This window comes from Cephus cinctus, unplaced genomic scaffold (genome assembly GCF_000341935.2).
Source record: "Cephus cinctus unplaced genomic scaffold, Ccin1 Ccin1_scaffold0168, whole genome shotgun sequence".
Classification (NCBI taxonomy): domain Eukaryota; kingdom Metazoa; phylum Arthropoda; class Insecta; order Hymenoptera; family Cephidae; genus Cephus; species Cephus cinctus.
In genome coordinates, this window is record NW_014332892.1 from 2,469,085 (window position 1) to 2,488,770 (window position 19,686).

The 19,686-nt window shown below is 36.3% G+C and overlaps 5 protein-coding genes and 1 long non-coding RNA gene across 8 annotated transcripts; 4 read left to right on the forward strand and 2 right to left on the reverse strand.

Moving 5' to 3' along the window:
- Positions 1 to 782: 782 nt before the first annotated feature.
- LOC107264120 (probable peroxisomal acyl-coenzyme A oxidase 1) lies at positions 783 to 6,351 on the reverse strand. The gene is made up of 11 exons (XM_015732025.2): positions 5,901 to 6,351; positions 4,796 to 4,955; positions 4,539 to 4,707; positions 4,331 to 4,454; positions 4,125 to 4,244; positions 3,719 to 3,834; positions 3,478 to 3,647; positions 3,160 to 3,322; positions 2,736 to 3,079; positions 2,413 to 2,668; positions 783 to 2,288 (listed from the first exon to the last, which is right to left on the reverse strand). The coding sequence occupies exons 1-11, from the start codon at positions 6,016 to 6,018 to the stop codon at positions 2,028 to 2,030; spliced, it is 2,001 nt and encodes a 666-aa protein (XP_015587511.1). The 5' UTR covers positions 6,019 to 6,351; the 3' UTR covers positions 783 to 2,027.
- An 869-nt stretch (positions 6,352 to 7,220) lies between these two features.
- Positions 7,221 to 8,642, forward strand: LOC107264125 (60S ribosomal protein L19). Its single transcript, XM_015732030.2, has 4 exons — positions 7,221 to 7,322; positions 7,658 to 7,764; positions 8,001 to 8,164; positions 8,261 to 8,642. The coding sequence occupies exons 1-4, from the start codon at positions 7,318 to 7,320 to the stop codon at positions 8,585 to 8,587; spliced, it is 603 nt and encodes a 200-aa protein (XP_015587516.1). The 5' UTR covers positions 7,221 to 7,317; the 3' UTR covers positions 8,588 to 8,642.
- Positions 8,643 to 8,788: 146 nt separating this feature from the next.
- Positions 8,789 to 13,204, forward strand: LOC107264119 (translation initiation factor eIF-2B subunit delta). 2 transcript variants are annotated; one of them, XM_015732023.2, is made up of 7 exons: positions 8,789 to 9,021; positions 9,541 to 9,597; positions 10,281 to 11,933; positions 11,998 to 12,125; positions 12,197 to 12,374; positions 12,436 to 12,616; positions 12,705 to 13,204. In XM_015732023.2, the coding sequence occupies exons 2-7, from the start codon at positions 9,586 to 9,588 to the stop codon at positions 12,911 to 12,913; spliced, it is 2,361 nt and encodes a 786-aa protein (XP_015587509.1). In that variant the 5' UTR covers positions 8,789 to 9,021; positions 9,541 to 9,585; the 3' UTR covers positions 12,914 to 13,204. The 2 variants fall into 2 exon arrangements, with proteins under 2 accessions (XP_015587509.1, XP_015587510.1); XM_015732024.2 differs by lacking the exon at positions 8,789 to 9,021 and having other exon boundaries at positions 9,541 to 9,634.
- Positions 13,205 to 13,243: 39 nt separating this feature from the next.
- On the forward strand, positions 13,244 to 15,749 carry LOC107264121 (transcription termination factor 5, mitochondrial). Its single transcript, XM_015732026.2, has 6 exons — positions 13,244 to 13,698; positions 13,784 to 13,917; positions 14,071 to 14,398; positions 14,489 to 14,904; positions 14,982 to 15,203; positions 15,320 to 15,749. Exons 1-6 carry the CDS (start codon positions 13,459 to 13,461, stop codon positions 15,645 to 15,647), a joined length of 1,668 nt encoding a protein of 555 aa, XP_015587512.1. The 5' UTR covers positions 13,244 to 13,458; the 3' UTR covers positions 15,648 to 15,749.
- Positions 15,750 to 15,905: 156 nt separating this feature from the next.
- On the reverse strand, positions 15,906 to 19,655 carry LOC107264122 (pituitary homeobox 1). Its single transcript, XM_025081481.1, has 3 exons — positions 18,897 to 19,655; positions 18,209 to 18,287; positions 15,906 to 17,592 (listed from the first exon to the last, which is right to left on the reverse strand). The coding sequence occupies exons 1-3, from the start codon at positions 19,297 to 19,299 to the stop codon at positions 16,773 to 16,775; spliced, it is 1,302 nt and encodes a 433-aa protein (XP_024937249.1). The 5' UTR covers positions 19,300 to 19,655; the 3' UTR covers positions 15,906 to 16,772.
- Positions 18,438 to 19,040, forward strand: LOC112493835. 2 transcript variants are annotated; one of them, XR_003058698.1, is made up of 3 exons: positions 18,438 to 18,608; positions 18,690 to 18,799; positions 18,903 to 19,040. It is a non-coding gene; the product is annotated as an uncharacterized LOC112493835 (long non-coding RNA). The 2 variants fall into 2 exon arrangements; XR_003058699.1 differs by having other exon boundaries at positions 18,907 to 19,040.
- Positions 19,656 to 19,686: the final 31 nt, after the last annotated feature.

The window sequence follows — 19,686 nt, forward strand, 5'->3', positions numbered from 1 at the left end:
CCGTTCACTACCCCCTTACTCCTATTTTTCTTCTCTTAGGCCATCTTCTTCCTGAAAATTTTTTTTTTGTTTTTTTTTTACACTCGCCATCCAACCTTTGTTCATACACATTATATATACGAAACACCGACGCAATTACACACACCTCGTCGTGAAATCCCTCCATGCCCGCGAGGTAACCTTTGACACCCTTCGCCTTTTGAGCAGAACATAAAAGTGGAACCTGGAACTGGATTGTAATCTTGGATAATTTGTAACGAGATAGACAGATTTAATTAGATAGTAATTAATTGTCCATGTGGGATCAAAACGCCGCGATATAGCCCTACGGTCATCGGTATCTCGTACGTGCTATGAGTGACAAATTCGAGTGCGCAAGTCGAGTGCGCATAAGAATTTGCGGAGTCTTTTTGCGCTGTAAGAATTTTTAAAAATAAATTACTATTGTCTTAGGTGTATCGTCATTGGCCAATATACTATATTTATTTAGACAGTAAACCGCGTGCCGACGAGAACCGATTTCTGGCAGCTGGTGTGGATCGAGGAACCGCGAGCCACGTGTCGAAAGACGATAACAAAACTGAAGAGGAATTAATGATAACAGAATAAATCGTAAGGCAGAGAATTGTGAGTTTGACGAAAGAAGAAGAAAAAAAGAATACGAGCAAAGAAACGCATTCATCCGCTTCCCCACGTGGCTTATTAATACTCAAGAAAAAAAGACACTGTCTACGTTCTAAGCGGAAGAAGAAAAAATAAATAAAATAATTGTAATGAAATCATATTTTATAAGAGGGTGTAATTCCATAATACTATAGCGATTAAAGAGTGTCTGCTAGACGACTATTAGGCCAAGGTGGACGAATAAATAATAATTTTAAACGATTACGATAATATTTAATTATAACAATAATTAACAATATTATTTTCTAAGTGTAAGTATCGGTTTACATAGCGTATACGTATATATGTGTATATATATACACACAGAGGACACATGAAACACGCGAATACGTATGTATATACGTATATACGTATGTTAATGCCAACGCGCGCGAGAATTGCAATTTTTCTAATTTAACGTTCTCTCGCCTCTCTTTCTTTCAGCTATTTATTTTTGGCGCCACTCGCAAATTTTCATCTTTCCTCTCCCTCGATCGTTATTAACGATCGTCACGTAAAATCTCGACGTCCTTTGACACTTTCACGCGGACGTTAAATCGTTTATTGCTATTCTCGTACGCGGATACGGCAACGACTCGTTATTATTAATTAACAAGAATTAATAATAATTGCACTATATTAGTATAACAAATAATAATGTATGTCGTCGATCCTATTCTGTAAATAAACACTGTACCGTATAAGATATATTGAGAAGTATCCCTTTTACTTGATACGTGATTTATTCAAGGATGAATTATTACCGATATAAAAAGCCTGCAATCACCAAAATCCTTAATGCAATTAATACTTCGGCTTAATGACCTTTTTGTTTTCATTCAAAAGTTTATATAAAATAACTGCTAGATTGCCGCGCATTCTGTATTCGTAAATGTTCATATAAAATAATTGTTAGATTGTCGCGCATTCTGTATTCGTAAACGCGTATACAGATAAAATCGTCTCACGCAATATATGACATGGAATGTCAATCGTGCTTATCTATTAATAGTTCTATGCTTCGTATAAATAACATGTGATGCATCAGTTCCTTTCACCTCTACAACTTCTATACGTTTCAATAGATATCTTTATATTATTTTTTATCAAAAATAGTAAATTTAACAACGCCGCAATCGAATACAGACTAACAGCTCAGCTGTCATGCCGCATCGCATTATCAATAATAGAGAATTATTAGATAATATCGCGTCATGGTATTTTCATTAAAAACACAATAAAGAGCTTAACAATTCGATTAAATCGATAAAAAAAATAATATCGCAATAACGTCACTAATTAATTGAATCAATATGCATGCTGTACCTCTGCACGCCTATTGATTATGCTTCAGAGTATCATAACTATAAATTACTCTTGAGGAAAGGCTTAAGATATTGCTGGAAGGATTTATTAACACTCTCCTGATTCAGAGGACTCTTCATGGCCTCGTCGAAGAGTCTCTGATAAACATTTCCGTCGTAAGCACCTAGGGCGGACGCTAAAATTTCATCGCGGATATCAAAACCGTCGACTATACCAACGGCGTTTGGACGTATAGCCAAAAGCGCCTCCTCGAGACACTTCTGTAAGGACGGGACGTCTTCGGCGTTCAAACAGGAGAACTGTTGGGATGAAAGGACAATAGTTCATACAGACAGATCTGAGAATGGACCAATTGAAAGATGCTTCGATATTCCTTGAGGGAATTAAAGATTTTAAATCTGAACGAGTCATCTCTCTACTTACCCTGAGAAAATCACCGACTCGCTGCAAGACCCAGTAAATTGCATAAACTTCACAGAGCTGTACAAGCACCGCGTGTAGTTCTTTGGAAACTGTGTTAAGGCTCTTAACGGATTCTGTAAACCTCATGACGATGAAGCCTCGACAATGAGCTTCGGCAGCTTGAGCTAATTCAATACTGGTATGATTCCATGCGTCTTCTTGGGACATGCCACTACGTATTCTTCTATCCATATTCTCGGTAGCCAAACGAATTTTACTGTACAGTGATAGATATCATTAAATATCAGTTACCGAATGTGGGATGATCAGTTTGATTTGCTCACCCTGCAGCCACCGCCTGGTGAGCACAGACAATGCAGGTCAATGTATTCTTCCAAGGTCGCTGTTTGACTCCTCGTGCAGCATTGGCAAAATATTTAACCGTAGGTGGCAGAGGTTCCCCATTGATGGCTTGTCTCCAAGTCTTCACCAAGTACCTGGCTGTTTGCAGTAGCATGACAGTGTTTTCGCCCTCGTAAGTGCAGGTAGCGGTCACGAGGCCATAAGTTCCTGGCAAATTACTTGCATCCATATAACCATGACCGCCACAAGCCAAACGAACTTGTTCTATTCCGGTAGCTGAATCGGACGATGCTACTGCTTTAAGACAGCAGGATAAAGCGTGTAACTAAAAAATAAACATTCATTCTAGGTAGAATCGAATGTGGAATATTGTACGACTAGTTTCATTCCAAATAGAAAACATACTTCCGGTAATTTATCTAAATCCCCTTCCTCGAGCTCCGCTGTAACGTTGTTGTACATTTCCCAAATCCAAGCAGCAGACAAGGTAAAGGCAAAGACTGCTGCCAAATTTGGAAATAGCTTATGCTGCTGCGTCATGTAATCCATAATTTGGGATTCTGGCTCGCTGAAAATTTTATATTATGCGTATAAGCTCATGTGCTTCTCTTTTTGTGGTCATAACAGATGATTGAATTGTTATGTGATGATGACGGATATACGAATGACTATTCGTTTTATGTGACAAGATCTAGTAATCATCTAGTCGATGATTTGCCTTACTTCGTTTTTATCTGGCTTTGACGTCTGACAGCACTGTATCTCACGGCTATTGTAACCGCCTTTGACAGATACCTAGCTATGTCACGCACTAAAACAACACGTACAAACATCATTGTACCGTACGTCAATTTATCGCTTGGTGCTTTTACGTAAGTTCCATCCTCCAGTACCTAGAATCATCAATAATGATTATCGACTAGCTTGTCAGAGGAATTAACATTATCTCGGTTTGAATAAGCACCTGTGAATTTTTCATCAACATGTGCTCCCTCGGTATCCTGACACTCTTGAAGCCAAGAAAGCCATTGTTCGTTGCATTCATTCCTAACTTCGTACCAATCTCCCCAATCTGTATCCCTGAGAGAGAAAAGAATTTCAATGTTGACAGATACAGTAATGAAAATTCGCTGCTTGATTTTCTTTCATTAATAATATACACTGGGCTATGTAAATATCCTGGTGTACGAGTAAATACTTACTCTATTTTGTTTTACCAATGGACAAGTAACAAATCTTAGCCGTAGCATGGATCGCATATTGTACAAGTTGTGAACTTGTATTGTCACGTGGAACTCCAAGGATAACAACGAAGTGAAACGCATTACAGCGATTGGCATGTAATAATAGGAATAACAAATTTTAACTACCTGGTAGAGGCTCGTGAGTGTTTTCATCCCTGAGTTGTACAATGAATGGATGAATCCCTTTGCACTCTCCATTTGTATATAACTGAGCCACAACCACTGCATAATTTGCCGTGTGACCCACTGATAATAAAATGTATATTAAATAGTATAAAGTGAATGCTATTAGTTATGTATTATGTTTAATCGCACGAATTTATATTACTCACAGCCGCCTGGCCACCATTTGTAAGAAGTTAACGTAGGGCTATTCAAAATAAACTCTTTCGTTGATGGATCATACGTTGCTGTTGTTTCTAAGCCTCTGATAAAGGTTCCGTGACCAAGTTCCGTCTGAGAAATTGAACATAATTTAGAAATAATTACTGAAATGTATTAGCATAAAGGATTTGTTAAATACAATTTAGAATTATTCACCTGGGCATAAGTTCCAATAATAGAACAGGTCCAGGCTCGGGAAATCCAATAACCTTGTTGCTCAACAGTACCTTGGCCCATTATGGCAGGAATGAACATTACATAATGTAACGTTAAAGGATTTCCATCCCTTAAAATAGCTGAACCCAGCATCCCACCCAGAACCTCTCTAAAAACAAATAAAATGTTCATAATGCCTATATACTAAGAGAACTACACTATGCTCAATTAAAGAAAATTTTTATATCGATCCTTACGAAAATAGATCCATGCTGCCTCTTCCGCTATCTTGAAGATCCTGCACTTTTTTGAGGACTATGCAACCCTTACGCACAGCATCCTCATAAACTTCCTTATGACTTTTGTACTTGGCCGATAGGTCATCTTGCAGGTCAGGATCACTAAGGAAATATTCCTCTGCAATCCAATTACAAACAGTAATTATAGCGCAAGTGTCTCTTTGCCAAGTGTGTAATGTAAATTATAGGTAATATACCATATCAGTATTAAGTCAAATGAGCACTCCGAATGTGAGAACTACTACGTTGGATGCATATGCATATGCAATTGACATGGTGACATGATACTCAATTAGTTCGTTGTGAATAAAAAAAATGATTAATCAATAATTATATCCACTTGATCAGTATGAAACAATAGCACGTGTACATCATTATTAGATGAAATATAATGTAATTAGGAATTGAAATACTATCTTAAAAATAAATTTTAAAAATTACTGCGAATCTACCGTACTTATATTCTGTTCATAATTCAATTAATTGCCGCCAAATTTCATGCATGTCATCGTATACGGTAAATGTGAGATATAATATTATTCCTGACTCATTATAATATGAATGTTATTACAGAAAAAAAAAAGAAGTCTCATGAGTAATCAAAGATATTGCGCTTCTAATCTACGAATTAATGTCTTCCTTGAGTAACACATTTTTCATTACAACAAGACTGCATACGTCAAGATGACCTCGTAGATCCGACAATTTAAAACTATACTGTTTTTCGAATCCTAGAATTTTACATAACTCTAACAGCATTGCTTAAAATGAAAAACGTTATCGATCAATTTTGTATTTTCCTCAGTGATATTCAATAAAAAATTTTGATTTATCGTGAATAAAACTGATAAGATGTATACTTCTATAGATGTACAATGTAAAACACTATCATATCTTTTGCCATCTTACAATTAGAGAAGATTAACATGATATATGAGTATTTGTCATCTGTTTCACTGCCTCAAGAGAAAGTTGCAATTGAGCAAACACAAGTAGAAATGTACTGAATGAAAGTTTAAGACTTATTCAGAAAGTTTTCGCCTTTAATCAAATCCTAAAATACCTCTTTCCCGTCGTAGTGCTGTCTTCTCCGCACTACCATCGAAGTAATGTGTCAGTTCAAGAGGATCGAAAGTACATCTTTCACGTTCACGTTGTAGATCTTTGTTTAACGTTGTCATTGTTAACTGATTAATTCCTCGGTGCGACGACGTTCAAAATAACTCCGAACAGTTGCACTTCTAAATGCACATTAACGGAAATATTGGCTTTCACCTGCATATGAAAATACAATCACCACCGCGTTTGGAATGCGCACTCCACTTAACCTTTAAACTACGACGCTCAGAACCGGCCTGACAACAAGTTCTTTTCTTCCTTTCCTTATGGCAGTACCCCAAATGGGGGGACCTGTAACACTGACAAGGTGGTAGACTGACGGAGACGTTATCACCACGATGTAATTTTAAGAAGAGACTGGGCGTTTTTTTTTTCTTACTGTACAAATCAACAGTCACACACGTCGCTTAGAGCCAACACCTCATTGGTTGGTTTTAACAGAATTCTCCAATAGCATAGTGTATTTAAAAGAATTGTCTTCATCCGTGTCAACTTGTGCAATAAAAGAAAAACGGCCATTATTTTTTTTTTACTAAATATGATACCTCTGGCTTTCATCTAACATAAAACAATGATACATTACTATTCGTAGGCCTATCTTACTGACCACCAAATTTTTAAATTGATTTACTGACCATAACTCAAATGGCAAAGTGATTGCTAAAAGATTAACAACGCAGTCGAGCTACTACTGATGATTTCTTTTTTTCATTATATTTTTATTAGACGTTGTACACTGGAGTTACTTCTCTTAAGTTCAAATATCGTATAAAAGATCATTACGTTATGGTAATGTCATGTCGAAAGTTTTGAAGCGTTTGAAAAAATAAAGAGAATGCGCGCGACACCCGCCGAACATAGTAAAGATAGACGCTGTCAGTAACGACTCTAGTATACCTCTTATGACGTTCCATTTGGGGCACCAATTCTTTGATTTTTAATCCATGTAAATAGGAAATGGGATATTATAACGGAATGCATTGACTGCATAATACTTTGTTTAATAAGAATATGTTTCTTGTTTCATTTACGGGTATTCAACTTTTGTGGGAATATTATTTTATTTGCGCGGGGATCTGTTATTCTTTGGTTGTACCGGAGATGGTTGTACTGATGTATACGAAAGAGGAACGGAATTTAGTAAATTAAGTCAAGCGAGTATTATAATAAATTATTTATATGGTAAGACGATAAATAAATAATCGGATTAGTAATCATTTTTAAAGATTATTTTAGAGTTAATCAAACTTTGTTGAGGTTTATTTTCGCCGATTCTAGTATTTAATTTGAGTACGATAATAAGGAAGTATTGGAGCGACCATCTTGCTCTTCTTTACCACGAAGGACTCGGAGGCTCCGTCATGAGGTATATGTTTCCTATGAAATTTTAAGTTTTGGCTGGATGTATCGTCCAGAAGTACTTTTATGTCGTCTGTGTGAGATAATAAACATCACAGTGTCAATCAGTAAAGTTTATTTCACGTGGATTCAATGAATAATGCTCTAGAACCGTTCTGTTCCAAAGTGTTGATAGTGACCACATGGCATGATGTCGGATATCCACGATGTGATGAATATTTGAAGTTTCATTTATCACTGACTCCACTATTTTAGCCTTTTTACATACAACGAGAAATTTGAATATGATTTCTGTTACTCGAAAAGTATTCCGTAATATAACATCCACTTTCTTGTTTGCAGTTCTTTAAAGTTACAAAAGAGGCTAGCAGCCTCGGTAATGCGATGCGGCAAGAAGAAGGTTTGGCTAGATCCTAATGAAATCAATGAGATCGCTAATACCAATTCTCGTAAGTATTTATTTATTGTATTTCGTACATAACGTATTCGTAATATATTTAAAGAGTATGACTGCCTTAATTTTGAGACTTATCAAATGAAAGAGTAATCTGATACACACAAGGTTTGCGATTAACTTTATAGTGTTGATGTTTTTCCATGATATACTTCTGTTACAATTTATATCGGTGTTTCTACATTTTTGTTTAGCCTAATAACATTGTTTTTATTCATTTTTTTTTAATAGGCCAAAACATCCGCAAGCTTATTAAGGATGGTTTGATCATTAAGAAGCCTGTCGCTGTTCACTCTAGGGCTCGTGTGCGTAAGAACACTGAAGCCAGACGTAAAGGACGTCATTGTGGTTTTGGTAAACGAAAAGGTACTGCGAATGCTCGTACTCCACAAAAGGTAAGATAAATAATGTTTAATAATAAAAAAAAATTATTAAAAGCATTGTTCAATACAATGCTCTTTTTCAATTTTACAAAAAGTACTTTATTGTAGGATTTGTGGATTCAACGTATGAGGGTACTTCGACGTCTTCTGAAGAAGTATCGTGAAACTAAGAAAATCGACAGGCACCTTTACCATTCCCTATACATGAAGGCGAAGGGTAATGTGTTCAAGAACAAGAGAGTCCTGATGGAATTCATTCATAAGAAGAAGGCAGAGAAAGCAAGAGCAGAGATGCTTTCTGATCAGGCTGAGGCTCGTCGTACGAAGGTTCGTGAGGCACGAAAACGTAGGGCCGAACGTATCGCCATGAAGAAACAAGAGCTCCTACAGTCTTATCAGCGTGAGGATGAAGCTGCTGCAGCGCAAAAGAAGTGATTAAACACCATAAGTTTTATTGTATAAATAAATGACAAAAACTATAACAAACTAGTACTTTATCTTTGTTGATTTTACCCTGAAGAAAAGAATAATTACAAAGTCAGGCCAAAGAAGGTGTAAAAGTAATGTCTTATTTTTTATTCTTGGTCTTGCATAAAATTTTAAGCAGTACTGGAATTTAATAAGGATTATACATACATTTTTAAGAAGCTTGAATTTCGTTATATAAACAAAAGTGTTCAGAAATTGAGTAAAATTGTTCAAACAAGTTTTGAGAATAAAGCAACTGCAAAGAATACTGTAGGGGAAAAATATCGTAAAACATGGCGATGAACTTTGTCGAACATATGCGCAAACTTTCCTATTAATATTAGGAAAACTTGAAGTAATCGAGACACAGAAAGAAAGTGATCTATTGAAAATTTTATTAGGTGAGAGATCTCTATAATTTTATAATTTACATGTATAGCTCATTATAGTGTGGCGGTTGCTATTTCTGAGCCAGGAAACAAAATCAATGTGACAGGTTAATTTTTTTGTAACGGATCTATACTGTTACTTGGAACAGAATTCAGAAATAATTTTACAAATAGATATGCAATAAGTCAAATGGCATATATTTGGAATAAGCTTTCACGGTGTTCGATGTCATTTCATATTTATTTGTCAATGATTAAGATTTATTAAAATTGAGGTTACCTGTACATGCAATGCCTAGTTTTACAAATATATTTCGATTAATATTGTATCAGCTATAACAGAATTCTTCAAAGGATTTATACTAGGCAGCAATTTTTTAAATTATAATATTAAACTACGCAAATTAACATTTGATTGTAATGGCATATTTAGTTTTTATTTTATAGTACAATATTGAAACTTGTATAATTGTTTATTCAATTAATCATTAATAGTAAATGTGAGTTTTAAAATCATATTGGTTTTCCTAGCTGGATACATTTTATGTCCCTGGTCTAAGCATTGATACAGTGACGATGGAGCAGCAGGTACCAAATTGTATAAAATTATACCAGAATGAAAATTGTGAGTTTGACTTATCGGTATACTTTTGCCACTGTCCTGAAAATGTAGTTAAGTATGTTATCGTGTAGTAGATAATAGTACTGACCGATAAGTAAAACTTTCTAAATTTATTTATGGTGTGCAATCTTTTCAGTCATCTTTTGCATGTTGTGACTAATAGATATCTGTATAAAGATATTCTACTTTGGGCTCTATTTACTTAATGTTATAGACTAGGCCAAAAAAGTTATAAATACAGTACAAATTATTATTTTAAAATTATTTTAATTACTTTGTCATATACTTCAAAAACTAATGTACGCCGTGCCTAAACCATTTCAATGTCTAAATTTTTAATTTTTTTTATCCAAATCATAAAGCTTTACAAATATTTCAAACGTTTAATTCTCTAGTTGCTTCCATTTATTTTACAATTTTTAATATGCAGCAGGCATGGGTCATTACTTTATCAAATCTCCTTCGTCTGTACACATATCCTTTATAAAATTCACCCGTAGTTTCAGGTGATCATCTAGATTCAATTATTATATTAATCCTACAAAGGCATCCCTATACTAAAGAGAATGAACGATATGAATACAGGCCTTGCCTCCAAACTTCCTGTTTCAGCCACTTCTAAAAGCACGTACTGTAATATCGTTTTTAGTCATTCGACGACGTAGAGCCAAGAAAGATTACACGCTCTAAGGCAAGACATCTACGGAGAAAGCGGTTGATCCTCGCACGCAGAGCTGCTGAAAATAATTTATCAAATGCTTCCAAAGAAGCAAGTGTCGGATTTACACAAGAGAGAACCGTCGATAGAAGCCAAGACCGAAGTGATACGGAAGTGCTGACAAAATCAAAAGGACGAAGATTAAGGAATAAAAAGAAATCTGATTTACTTAAGCATCCCAATCAGGCATCTGGTAGTATTTCAGACTCGGACAATTCAAAGTCCGTGGATTGCTGTGACAGCTCAATCAACATTCTCATTCACGAGAATAATAAATACTCCCAGAATTTCTACAGTGTAGAAGTGAATGATGTTAAAAGTTGTTCTAATGATTTATCATTGTTAAATAATAAGTTAGAAGAAAATCCTAGTAAGGATATTAAAGTCACTTCTAGCAAGAAGAATATAAAGAAAGTCTCATCGACTAAGGAAGAGTCTCACAATCATAGAGTATCCGTTGACCTGAATGGCGACAGACATCACGCGGATGAACATTTAGTAGAATCTGAAAAAATTGATACTACTAAAACTGTGAGCGATAATTCTGGCAAATCCAATATTAATGATAAGCAAGTGGAAGAAATTAGTATTAACGTTCGAGAGCGTCCGAATAGCGATAAAATTATAGAATTTGCTGTTAAACCGAACAATCAAAAGTCCATAGATCAAATCGATCACAAATTCATAAAAGACATTAAAAATAATTTATTGCCAGCATCTGTAGTTGTAGAAAATAAAATGAATCCTGAACAGAAGACAAGAGAGCAAATAAAGGCAGAACGCGAGGCAAAGAAGGCAGCAAAAGCTGCAGCCAAGTCAAAAGCCAAACTGGAAACAAAATTGGAAAAGAAAGAAGTCAGGGAAGAAACTGCAAAGAATGCAGCTAAAGTCGAGAAGATAGTTGTACAATCTGAGAAAGTAAAAATTGAAAATACTCCAGTAGTAAAGGAAGTCTTAAGGATCGAAGCGAAAAAAGTCCCAAGTGTGCCAGTTAAAGAAAGTGCACCTGAAGTAAAACAGGAAGCGAGTACCGAGGGCAAAAGTAAAGCCGAATTGCGTGCTGAAAGACGAATGAAACAGGAGGCTCAAAGAGCTGCAAAGCAGGCGACACTGTCTCAAAAAAATAAACCAAAATTAGTAGAATCACCAAAGTCAATTGAGTCTGCATCGAAGATAAGTGAGTTGGGAAAGAAGATTGTTAGGAAACCTATAATTAAAGAGAATCCACACGAAGTTAATCTTTTTAAGCATCTTTATCCCAGCAGAGAATCCTCGTTGATTAATGTACCAACATTAAACTGTAATATACATCCAGCCATAGTCAGGCTTGGGGTGCAATACGCAAACAAAATTATTGTAGGCAGTAATGCTAGATGTGTTGCTCTCCTAGCTGCTGTTCAGCAACTTGTTAAGGACTTTGAAAGACCTTCGCAAGCTGACTTTACTAGAGGATTGGAAGCAAGCTTACAGGAATGTGTTGCATATCTACATCACTGTAGACCACTTGCCGTTTCTATGCACAATGCCTTGAAGCATATCAAGGGACAGATGACGCGACTGCCATCTACTATATCTGATAATGAAGTGAGTGTATTTATAACATTTTATTATTAGGTATTTTCTCATGGTATTCTTTCAATTTCTTTAGGCCAAGACTGTCTTAGGAAATGCTATAGATACGTATATACAAGAACAAATTCATTTGGCTGATAAAGCAATATCGATTACAATTCAAACAAAAATCTCAAATGGAGATGTTATACTGACATATGGATAGTAAGTAAATAACATAATGTTGATATTTAGTTTATGTATGAAGAAATATATCACTTTTTATGATCTTTCAGTTCTTCGCTAATTCACAAAATATTGTGTGATGCACATACAATTGGTAGACAGTTCAGAGTAGTTATCGTGGATGGAAGACCATGGCTAGAAGGAAAAGAACTATTGAGAAGATTGGCAAAACATGGAATAGAGTGTTCCTACATATTAATAAATGCTCTGAGCTTCATAATGCCTGAGGTTAGTTCACCATTTAAAAAAAATAGCATTGCAGGATCATTAAGTAATATTTAATTCCTAGGTTAGCAAAGTTTTTCTTGGAGCTCACGCTATTTTAGCCAATGGAGCAGTCATGTCTAGAGCTGGCACAGCTCAGGTAGCCCTTATGGCTAAAGCTTTTAATATACCAGTTTTGGTTGCTTGTGAAACACACAAATCTTGTGAGCGAGTCCAAACAGATTCAATCGTTTATAACGAAATAGGTAAACCACTATTTTTTTGAAAATACATGAATGATTATATATCTTCTACAGAAGATGATATTATAACAATTTTCATTTGGTTTTCAAGGTGATGCTGATGAGCTCACACACAATCTTCTTCACAACTCAAAGAAGTCTTTTCTGGCTAACTGGAGGACTAAAAAGTCATTGAATCTTTTGAATTTGACATATGATGTCACCCCAGCTGATTTAGTTACAGCTGTTGTGACTGAATTAGCCATTCTTCCCTGTACTAGTGTTCCTGTGATTTTGCGAATCAAACCAACTGACATATAAATTTTATCTCTATTCTGAGTGTGTTTCTCAAATTGGTACAACTACTCCAAACATTTTTGTATATTTTTTTTCTCCATAATGTGTCTGAGAAAATTACGACATTTTTCGCAGCACTTGCAGTGAGTTACGAAACATACCCTCTGACATGGTCGTTATGTTATATCAAGACAGTTTCTACCTGAAGGACTTATAATCATAGAATTCCACTAACAGATTTGCTTCCGCAATCATTGAGCAACTGTTATCGTACATCGCATTGTGTAATTTTGAATAAATCTCTTTCTAAAGGAATATGTTTTTTTATCTTATGTATTTGTATACTTTAAAGAAAAAAATTTTAATGATACGATAAACGAATAATTGGAGAGTAAAACCAAAGATGAGCAGGGAGATGCGCAACCGTACGGCTTTAGGCGATCATGGGAAGTACAGATGGCGTTGACAGAAGTGTTAAAATAATGTGACATAACCTACATTTAAGGAGCATATAACATAACATAATAAAAATCTGTGCATTAAACGTAGTGTGATATGAAGTATGAAAAATGTTCAAATTTGCAAGAACATGCAGGAATTGTATATTTCTTCGGAATACGATGAAGCAATTGACATTTTATCCAACCCATTTTTGTAATTTATCTTCAAAAAATACTGACGAATATAAACACATTTTGATGTCCAGTCTCAAGATTTCAGAGAATGTAGCAGCAGAAATTTTGAGACGACATAATCGTCTATTACTAATACCCAAAGATCAGATTATTGACTCCTGTGAAGTATTTAAAGTAAGTTAAGATTTCAGTGAGTAAGAAACAATAAGCTTATTGTTTATATTTTGTGTACAATACACTTGTAACATTGTTTTTCTAGGAGGTGAATGATAGCGAAGAATCGTGTTTAATAAATGCTGAAGTGTTAAGGGTACATCCATCTATTCTGCGTCATAGAATTGTTCTCCTTCAGGAATTCGGTGTACCTGTTGTACAAGGAGACTTTGTAAGAAAGTTAGTGTACCGTTAATATTTGCTCTAAGTTTTCCATTAGTTAATCTAGTTGATAGTTCCACTTTCCTTTTTTGTTAACTTTCTAAAATACTTCATATGATTATATACTATAAAAGGATTGTAGGAATTGAATTTAAACCGGTATACTTTCAGCTTTATTCTGATGATGAAATTTCCAGTCGATATATTTAAAGCATATGTCAGAATCAATCCATCTGTGAATATTGCGGAAAACTTATTGAGAACCTTGTTTAAAAACCCACCACAAGAGATATATATGAAACACACATCAGAGATTATGACTGTAAAGGAATGCTACAAAGAGTGTTTACGATATTACATGCGTGTTACATTTCATATGTCAGAAGAAGAGTTACAAAAGTCTTTATCTGCATATCCAAGATTGCAGTTGAAGAGTTTTACTCTGATGCAACAAACACTCAAATTCTTACAAGATGAAGTAGGATTATCATTATCAAGAGTACGTATCTTCACTTACGTTCTCAAATCTAGGAAATCAAAATTTTGTATAATTAACAATGATATATATTTTATCGCTGTCACATTTCAGTTACGAAAGCACAATTATCTTTTGTACAGTAATGTTGAGAATGTAAAACGAGGACTGGCAATGAAAACGTTAGCTGGATTAGATATACGTTCAATGTATTTAAAATGTCCAAAACTTTTAACTATAAAAGTGGAGAAAATACTAGAGACAGTGGAAGTAATAAAATCTTTCGGAGTCCCGGATATATCTATACAAAAATGTCCAGAAATATTTACACTGAGTACTGACACGGTGAAGCAGAGACTTAAGGATGTATTGGACACTCCACAATTCAGTATACTGATCAACCATCCTAAAATATTACGCTTGGTTCACTATCGAAACTCAACACAATTACGTCTCGAGTATCTTAGAGAAATAAATTTGAAGCCTGCTAGTCTTCAAACGCTCCTGAGTAGTAAACAATATTTCGAAAAGTACTAATATCTTCAAATTTAAAATCTACAACATAGCACTAAATACCAAAATTAATAATTTATACATCATTCTTCAGATTTACAAAGGAAAGAGTGGATAGTTCAAAGTTTCAAGATGTATTGTATTACTTGGAAGTGAAACTGGCACGGAACAAAAGGGATTTGAAAGAGAAATTGTCAAAGCATCCAAATTGGCGTTATATCCCCGTGGAGTCGGTACATAAAGTATACCAGTATCTTAGCAAGACTTATACAAAGCAACAAATTTTCGACAGTCTATACATCCTATTGTACCCATTGTAAGACCACTGTTTATTCTAATCAAACTCTCTTAGTCTAATTACTTCAATAACACCATTTCTGATTGTGCGCTATTAAACTTTCAGCTAGTTCTATGTATCATTTGATGTTTCAGAAAAAACATCCAGGCTGCTATACTAAAAACACGAGTATGTAAGGTGTCTGATGTTGATTCATTATCTCCCAATGATGTTTTAAATTTGGCTATCTATTACATGGAGAAGGATTATCACTTCTCTGGAGACGGCGTTTGGACAGAAGATATGCCAAACTTTCAGTCACGTGTGTCGAAGAAATCGTTTTCCTACGATACACATACCTCTTTATCTATGGATGGATTGCCTATGGATCCAAAAAGTTTCAATGATGACGTTATTCACGATTACGTTGAAGTTCCTGAGGTACCAGAAGAAACGAATTCGAAAATAAATTATAGGTCATGAGTATGGGAGCATAAAAAATGGTTTCATAAATTAAAGTATGCTTCGAATGGCTAAACCATTGGTACTTTTTGTATAATACACGATAGAATTTTATCATTTTAATAGTTACTGTATTCAATGATCTTGGATAATTCCCATCAGCTCCTCTACCTTTGAGTGATATCTGAGATTCGTCAGTATTAAAAGAGAAAATGAATAAAAGATAAAACGAGTTCTCAATGATTTTTCAAGAACGAAAGGTCTACAGTTATTCTACGATTCACGTTGTATCTCTTCTAAGTTTTATTAAAAAGGAGTATACAATACAAAATGGGACATAACTTTTATTAAGATTCATAATTATACTGCTAAGGCACGTTGAGACGCCGTGTACGAATGATTTTGAATCATATCGAATGGATTGATTAACAGTAATAGAATTTCACATAAGTTTATTTCTTATCAGTAGACTTTTTGGCATAGATGACTATAGCGAGCATTTTGGAATGATAGCAGCATAGAAAACGACTATTTCTACCAAACCAAATCATTACAATCTATTATGAGCATAAATGAATAGTAATTGTACAACTAAAAGCAAGTACAAAAAAAAGTGTAATGAATAAATTTAAAACATACTTTAATATTCATCATTAAGATCAGCTGGAGAGTCAAAAGAGAAATGCCCACTAACATAAGCTTGTAATGGCGTAACGCTAACTAATTTACAGAACGAAATGCATAAACTATAAGACAAGAGTAAAGAGAGAATGAAATATTATTGCAACGCTCAATTTCTCGCGAGGCACGATAAAACCGGTAACTCCGATCCTTGCACTTTTGATAAGGCACTGGCAGACGACATATCATTTGACCGATAATAAGATCGACAATAAGAATTCAGTAAAGAACTTCGTGGCGAACGAAATTAGCTTAAAAATGAAATTTATCCAATAGGAGCTTCGCGTCTTCGAGAAGAAGAAAAAACTCACGCTCAATTCTCCGGTAGGATAAATTTGTAAAATTACCGAGTTATCGATCAGTAGTATCGTACGGGATGATAACGTCTGAATAAAAGTACTGTCAAGAGTACGTAACACGTAGAGCGTCAACTGTAAAATCTAGACCCGAACCCGAGGGTTCGAGTCAGTTCAAAAAAGGAGGCAGCTGGACGTAACTCTGCTGACTTGTCGGTTCGCTCTTGATCAGAACTTGATCCTTGATACCCTGACGTCCGGGTGGCGAATGCATACCGTACTCTTGCTTCTGGTCCTGCTGCTGGGAATAATCAGCCTGATCGTGCTGATACTTTTCTGCCGGGCTTAGACCGCTTACGTAATCCAACTGTTTATTCTGCTGATGTTCGTCCTCCGACATGGAGCCAGCCAGATGAGTTGGCGGGGAGTGAGTGGTAACCATTGTTTGATAGTCACCACGGGTCAAAGGTGGCGGTGGGCTATTATTCGCGTTCATGTAATCCTGGTGAACGCGCATGGTGTTGCCAGACGGCGTTGAGAAGAGCGAAGTGTCGTGCTGGGGTAACATGGTGGCGTATGAATACGCAGAACCATTGTTACTTGGACCACCGAAAGAGTTCGAGTAAGGTGAATTGGATGGACTCAGAAGATTCAAATGAGGCGCCAAGTCGTAGGGTGTTGAGTACGCCCAAGCGTCGGGAGGTGCCGCCGCCGTCGTTGGCGATGTAAATGGGTTCAGGCTGTTGTTCAGAGACGTGAAAGATCCTGTCAAACTGGGACTGGCTGAACCTGTCGTCATGTAACCAGCTGTCTTGCGCGGTGGCTCTCGTTTGCGCCATTTTGCACGACGATTTTGAAACCAGACCTGCACTCGAGATTCCGACAGACCCAACTTTTGGGCCAGCTCCTCCCTCGCAAATACATCTGGATAAGGAGCGCGCTCGAAGGCTCGCTCTAGTTCGTCTAGTTGGTAGGCGGTGAAGGTTGTTCTGAAAATTAATTTTCTTTACTACCTAGACATTTTTTATCTTTATCAAATCTTCTGAGTCCGACTTATCGTCTTCTTTTCACAGGGTTCTGAGATTTTGAAAATCTAAAAAATTACACACGTCGAATGAGCTAGTGGATGTCAAACTAAGGTCAATCAAGATTAATATCAAGGTCACGTCTGCAGATGATGCCAAACTGAATGCTGTAACGCGACCCAATTTCATTTTCTAGATATTCGCGTTCATAAAAAGCAGACTGGGGGTTTGAATTTCTTTTTTTTTAATATAAAAAAATAAGTACAGCCAACGGTCTTATGGCATCCTTTATAGTGCATTAGTATATATATTAGACAATAAAACGGGTCTGTATGATAATAGCTTATCGAAAAGATCTAAATGTTCCATTTCGTACGTAACAAAAAGTTCAACTGACCACATGTCGTCTACGTCTTGTCGAACAATTTAGCCCTGCGTGACCATCGCGGTAAAAAGTGAAGGCATGCGGCGCTATAGGGGACCCTCATGTTAATTCCAAATTTTACGTACACGTGGAATTCAATTCCTCCGTAGCAGTGGAATTTCACTAGTGAAAACAAATGAGGAAAATCATACACACCTGGTTTTCTTTTTCTTGATACCATTATTATCAGTCTTCTTTTTCGAATCCTTTTTGGCAGGCTGAGTCTCATTGCTCACTGAAAAGTCACCAAATTCACGTTAATCTTTATCCACTCGTACCGAATCAATTTGACGTATCATTTAAGAACATAAAATCCGCACAAAAACGTTCGACACTGAACGAAACAAAATTTGACGTAAAAAGTCCAAATCGTAGTTTCATATTTTTCTCAATCTGGTATATCGAACAAATTTTTTATATCATCCATTGTTCCCATGACACTCATTTTTTTGATTTCTAATTAATCGAATCCCAATCAATTTCAAGTCACAAGCGAGCTCGTCTCGAGTCTTCCTATCTGAACTTCCAGAAGTTCCGCGATACACTGCAGTCTGGAGTATGTATGGCCATTGAGCAATTAGAGTTGTTTAGCTAGTTAAGTCATCAATTTGTTCCTGATTTACACTGATTATTACAGAAGATCGCGGAGGGGACGAGAACGGTTGTTTATCTATATCCAGATTGATTTATGTATCGCCATTGAAAGATTTTTCAAGAAATTCAACTACGACACGACACAGACTGAAGGTAAGGTTAAATGAAAAATTAAGCAAGATAATAATATCAAATCAAAAAACGTAAATCAGACAATAATTATTAAAAAACCAATTTTGTTTTTATATACCTGGAGCAAGAGCGTTCATAGGATCATCAGGTTTCCTCTTCAACGAATTGCTGATCTGCAATCCCTGCTGAAGGGTCGTGGAGGTTGGGGTAGCTGGTGTGGACGTTGACGTGGTGACGTCCTGTGCCTGAGGAAGAGGTGCGTACATGCCGGCAAGTTCAAGTTCCTTGAGCTCCTTCTGCTGCTGTTGCTGTTGCTGCTGAAGATGATGATGTGTAGCTTGATGATGAGGCGGAGGACTGTTCGATGAATCGAGCTTATGAAGATGACCTCCGGGTGGCATAAGGTCACCAGCATGATGACCACCATGGAGTCCCAGCATAACTTGGATACTATGAACTCCAGTACCACCCCTGCCACCAAAGTCAGAAAAGATCGGATCGTCGAACGGTCCACCCTCCATGGTGAAGTTGATATGAGGATCCAGGTGGGCTAGTTGGTGGTTGTCAAACCTCTCAACCACGTACAGGTGAAGGTTCCAAGTGGCTCGACGTCAAAGTGAAAAGCGACGTGGATTCGATTTTTGGGGTTTGGTGCACTGCCCGGGAGGGGTGTTCACTTAAGCAATTATGCAAAAATGAGGATGATTGCCGCACCGCGTAATGGAATCTGAACCAATTGCGATCAATTGTTGCGGTTATGATTAATTTTGATTAGTTTTAACCGAAGTTAACGAAGTGAACTAGTTGTGCCGGACCTTGCTGCTCGACTGATCCTGCAGTCGCGGAGTGCCGTCCGGTACGGTCACTCGTCTCATCGGCGAACTGAGCTAATCATTCTATACTCACAC

Excerpts from the sequence above, each read along its gene's own strand:
- LOC107264120 (XM_015732025.2), bottom strand. The coding sequence starts at position 6,018 with ATGACAACGTTAAACAAAGATCTACAACGTGAACGTGAAAGATGTACT. Across the intron at positions 4,708-4,795 it reads GGCAGCATGGATCTATTTTC|AGAGGTTCTGGGTGGGATGC; the intron begins GTAAGGATCGAT and ends ATTTGTTTTTAG. Across the intron at positions 2,669-2,735 it reads CACCAGGCGGTGGCTGCAGG|TAAAATTCGTTTGGCTACCG; the intron begins GTGAGCAAATCA and ends ATCACTGTACAG.
- LOC107264125 (XM_015732030.2), top strand. Across the intron at positions 7,765-8,000 it reads GATCGCTAATACCAATTCTC|GCCAAAACATCCGCAAGCTT; the intron begins GTAAGTATTTAT and ends TTTTTTTAATAG. Across the intron at positions 8,165-8,260 it reads ATGCTCGTACTCCACAAAAG|GATTTGTGGATTCAACGTAT; the intron begins GTAAGATAAATA and ends ACTTTATTGTAG.
- LOC107264119 (XM_015732023.2), top strand. Across the intron at positions 12,375-12,435 it reads TGAGCTTCATAATGCCTGAG|GTTAGCAAAGTTTTTCTTGG; the intron begins GTTAGTTCACCA and ends TTTAATTCCTAG. Across the intron at positions 12,617-12,704 it reads AATCGTTTATAACGAAATAG|GTGATGCTGATGAGCTCACA; the intron begins GTAAACCACTAT and ends TTGGTTTTCAAG.
- LOC107264121 (XM_015732026.2), top strand. The coding sequence starts at position 13,459 with ATGTTCAAATTTGCAAGAACATGCAGGAATTGTATATTTCTTCGGAAT. Across the intron at positions 13,918-14,070 it reads CAAGGAGACTTTGTAAGAAA|CTTTATTCTGATGATGAAAT; the intron begins GTTAGTGTACCG and ends GTATACTTTCAG. Across the intron at positions 14,399-14,488 it reads TAGGATTATCATTATCAAGA|TTACGAAAGCACAATTATCT; the intron begins GTACGTATCTTC and ends GTCACATTTCAG.
- LOC107264122 (XM_025081481.1), bottom strand. The coding sequence starts at position 19,299 with ATGGAGGGTGGACCGTTCGACGATCCGATCTTTTCTGACTTTGGTGGC. Across the intron at positions 18,288-18,896 it reads TATGAACGCTCTTGCTCCAG|TGAGCAATGAGACTCAGCCT; the intron begins GTATATAAAAAC and ends GTGACTTTTCAG. Across the intron at positions 17,593-18,208 it reads ATCAAGAAAAAGAAAACCAG|AACAACCTTCACCGCCTACC; the intron begins GTGTGTATGATT and ends ATTAATTTTCAG.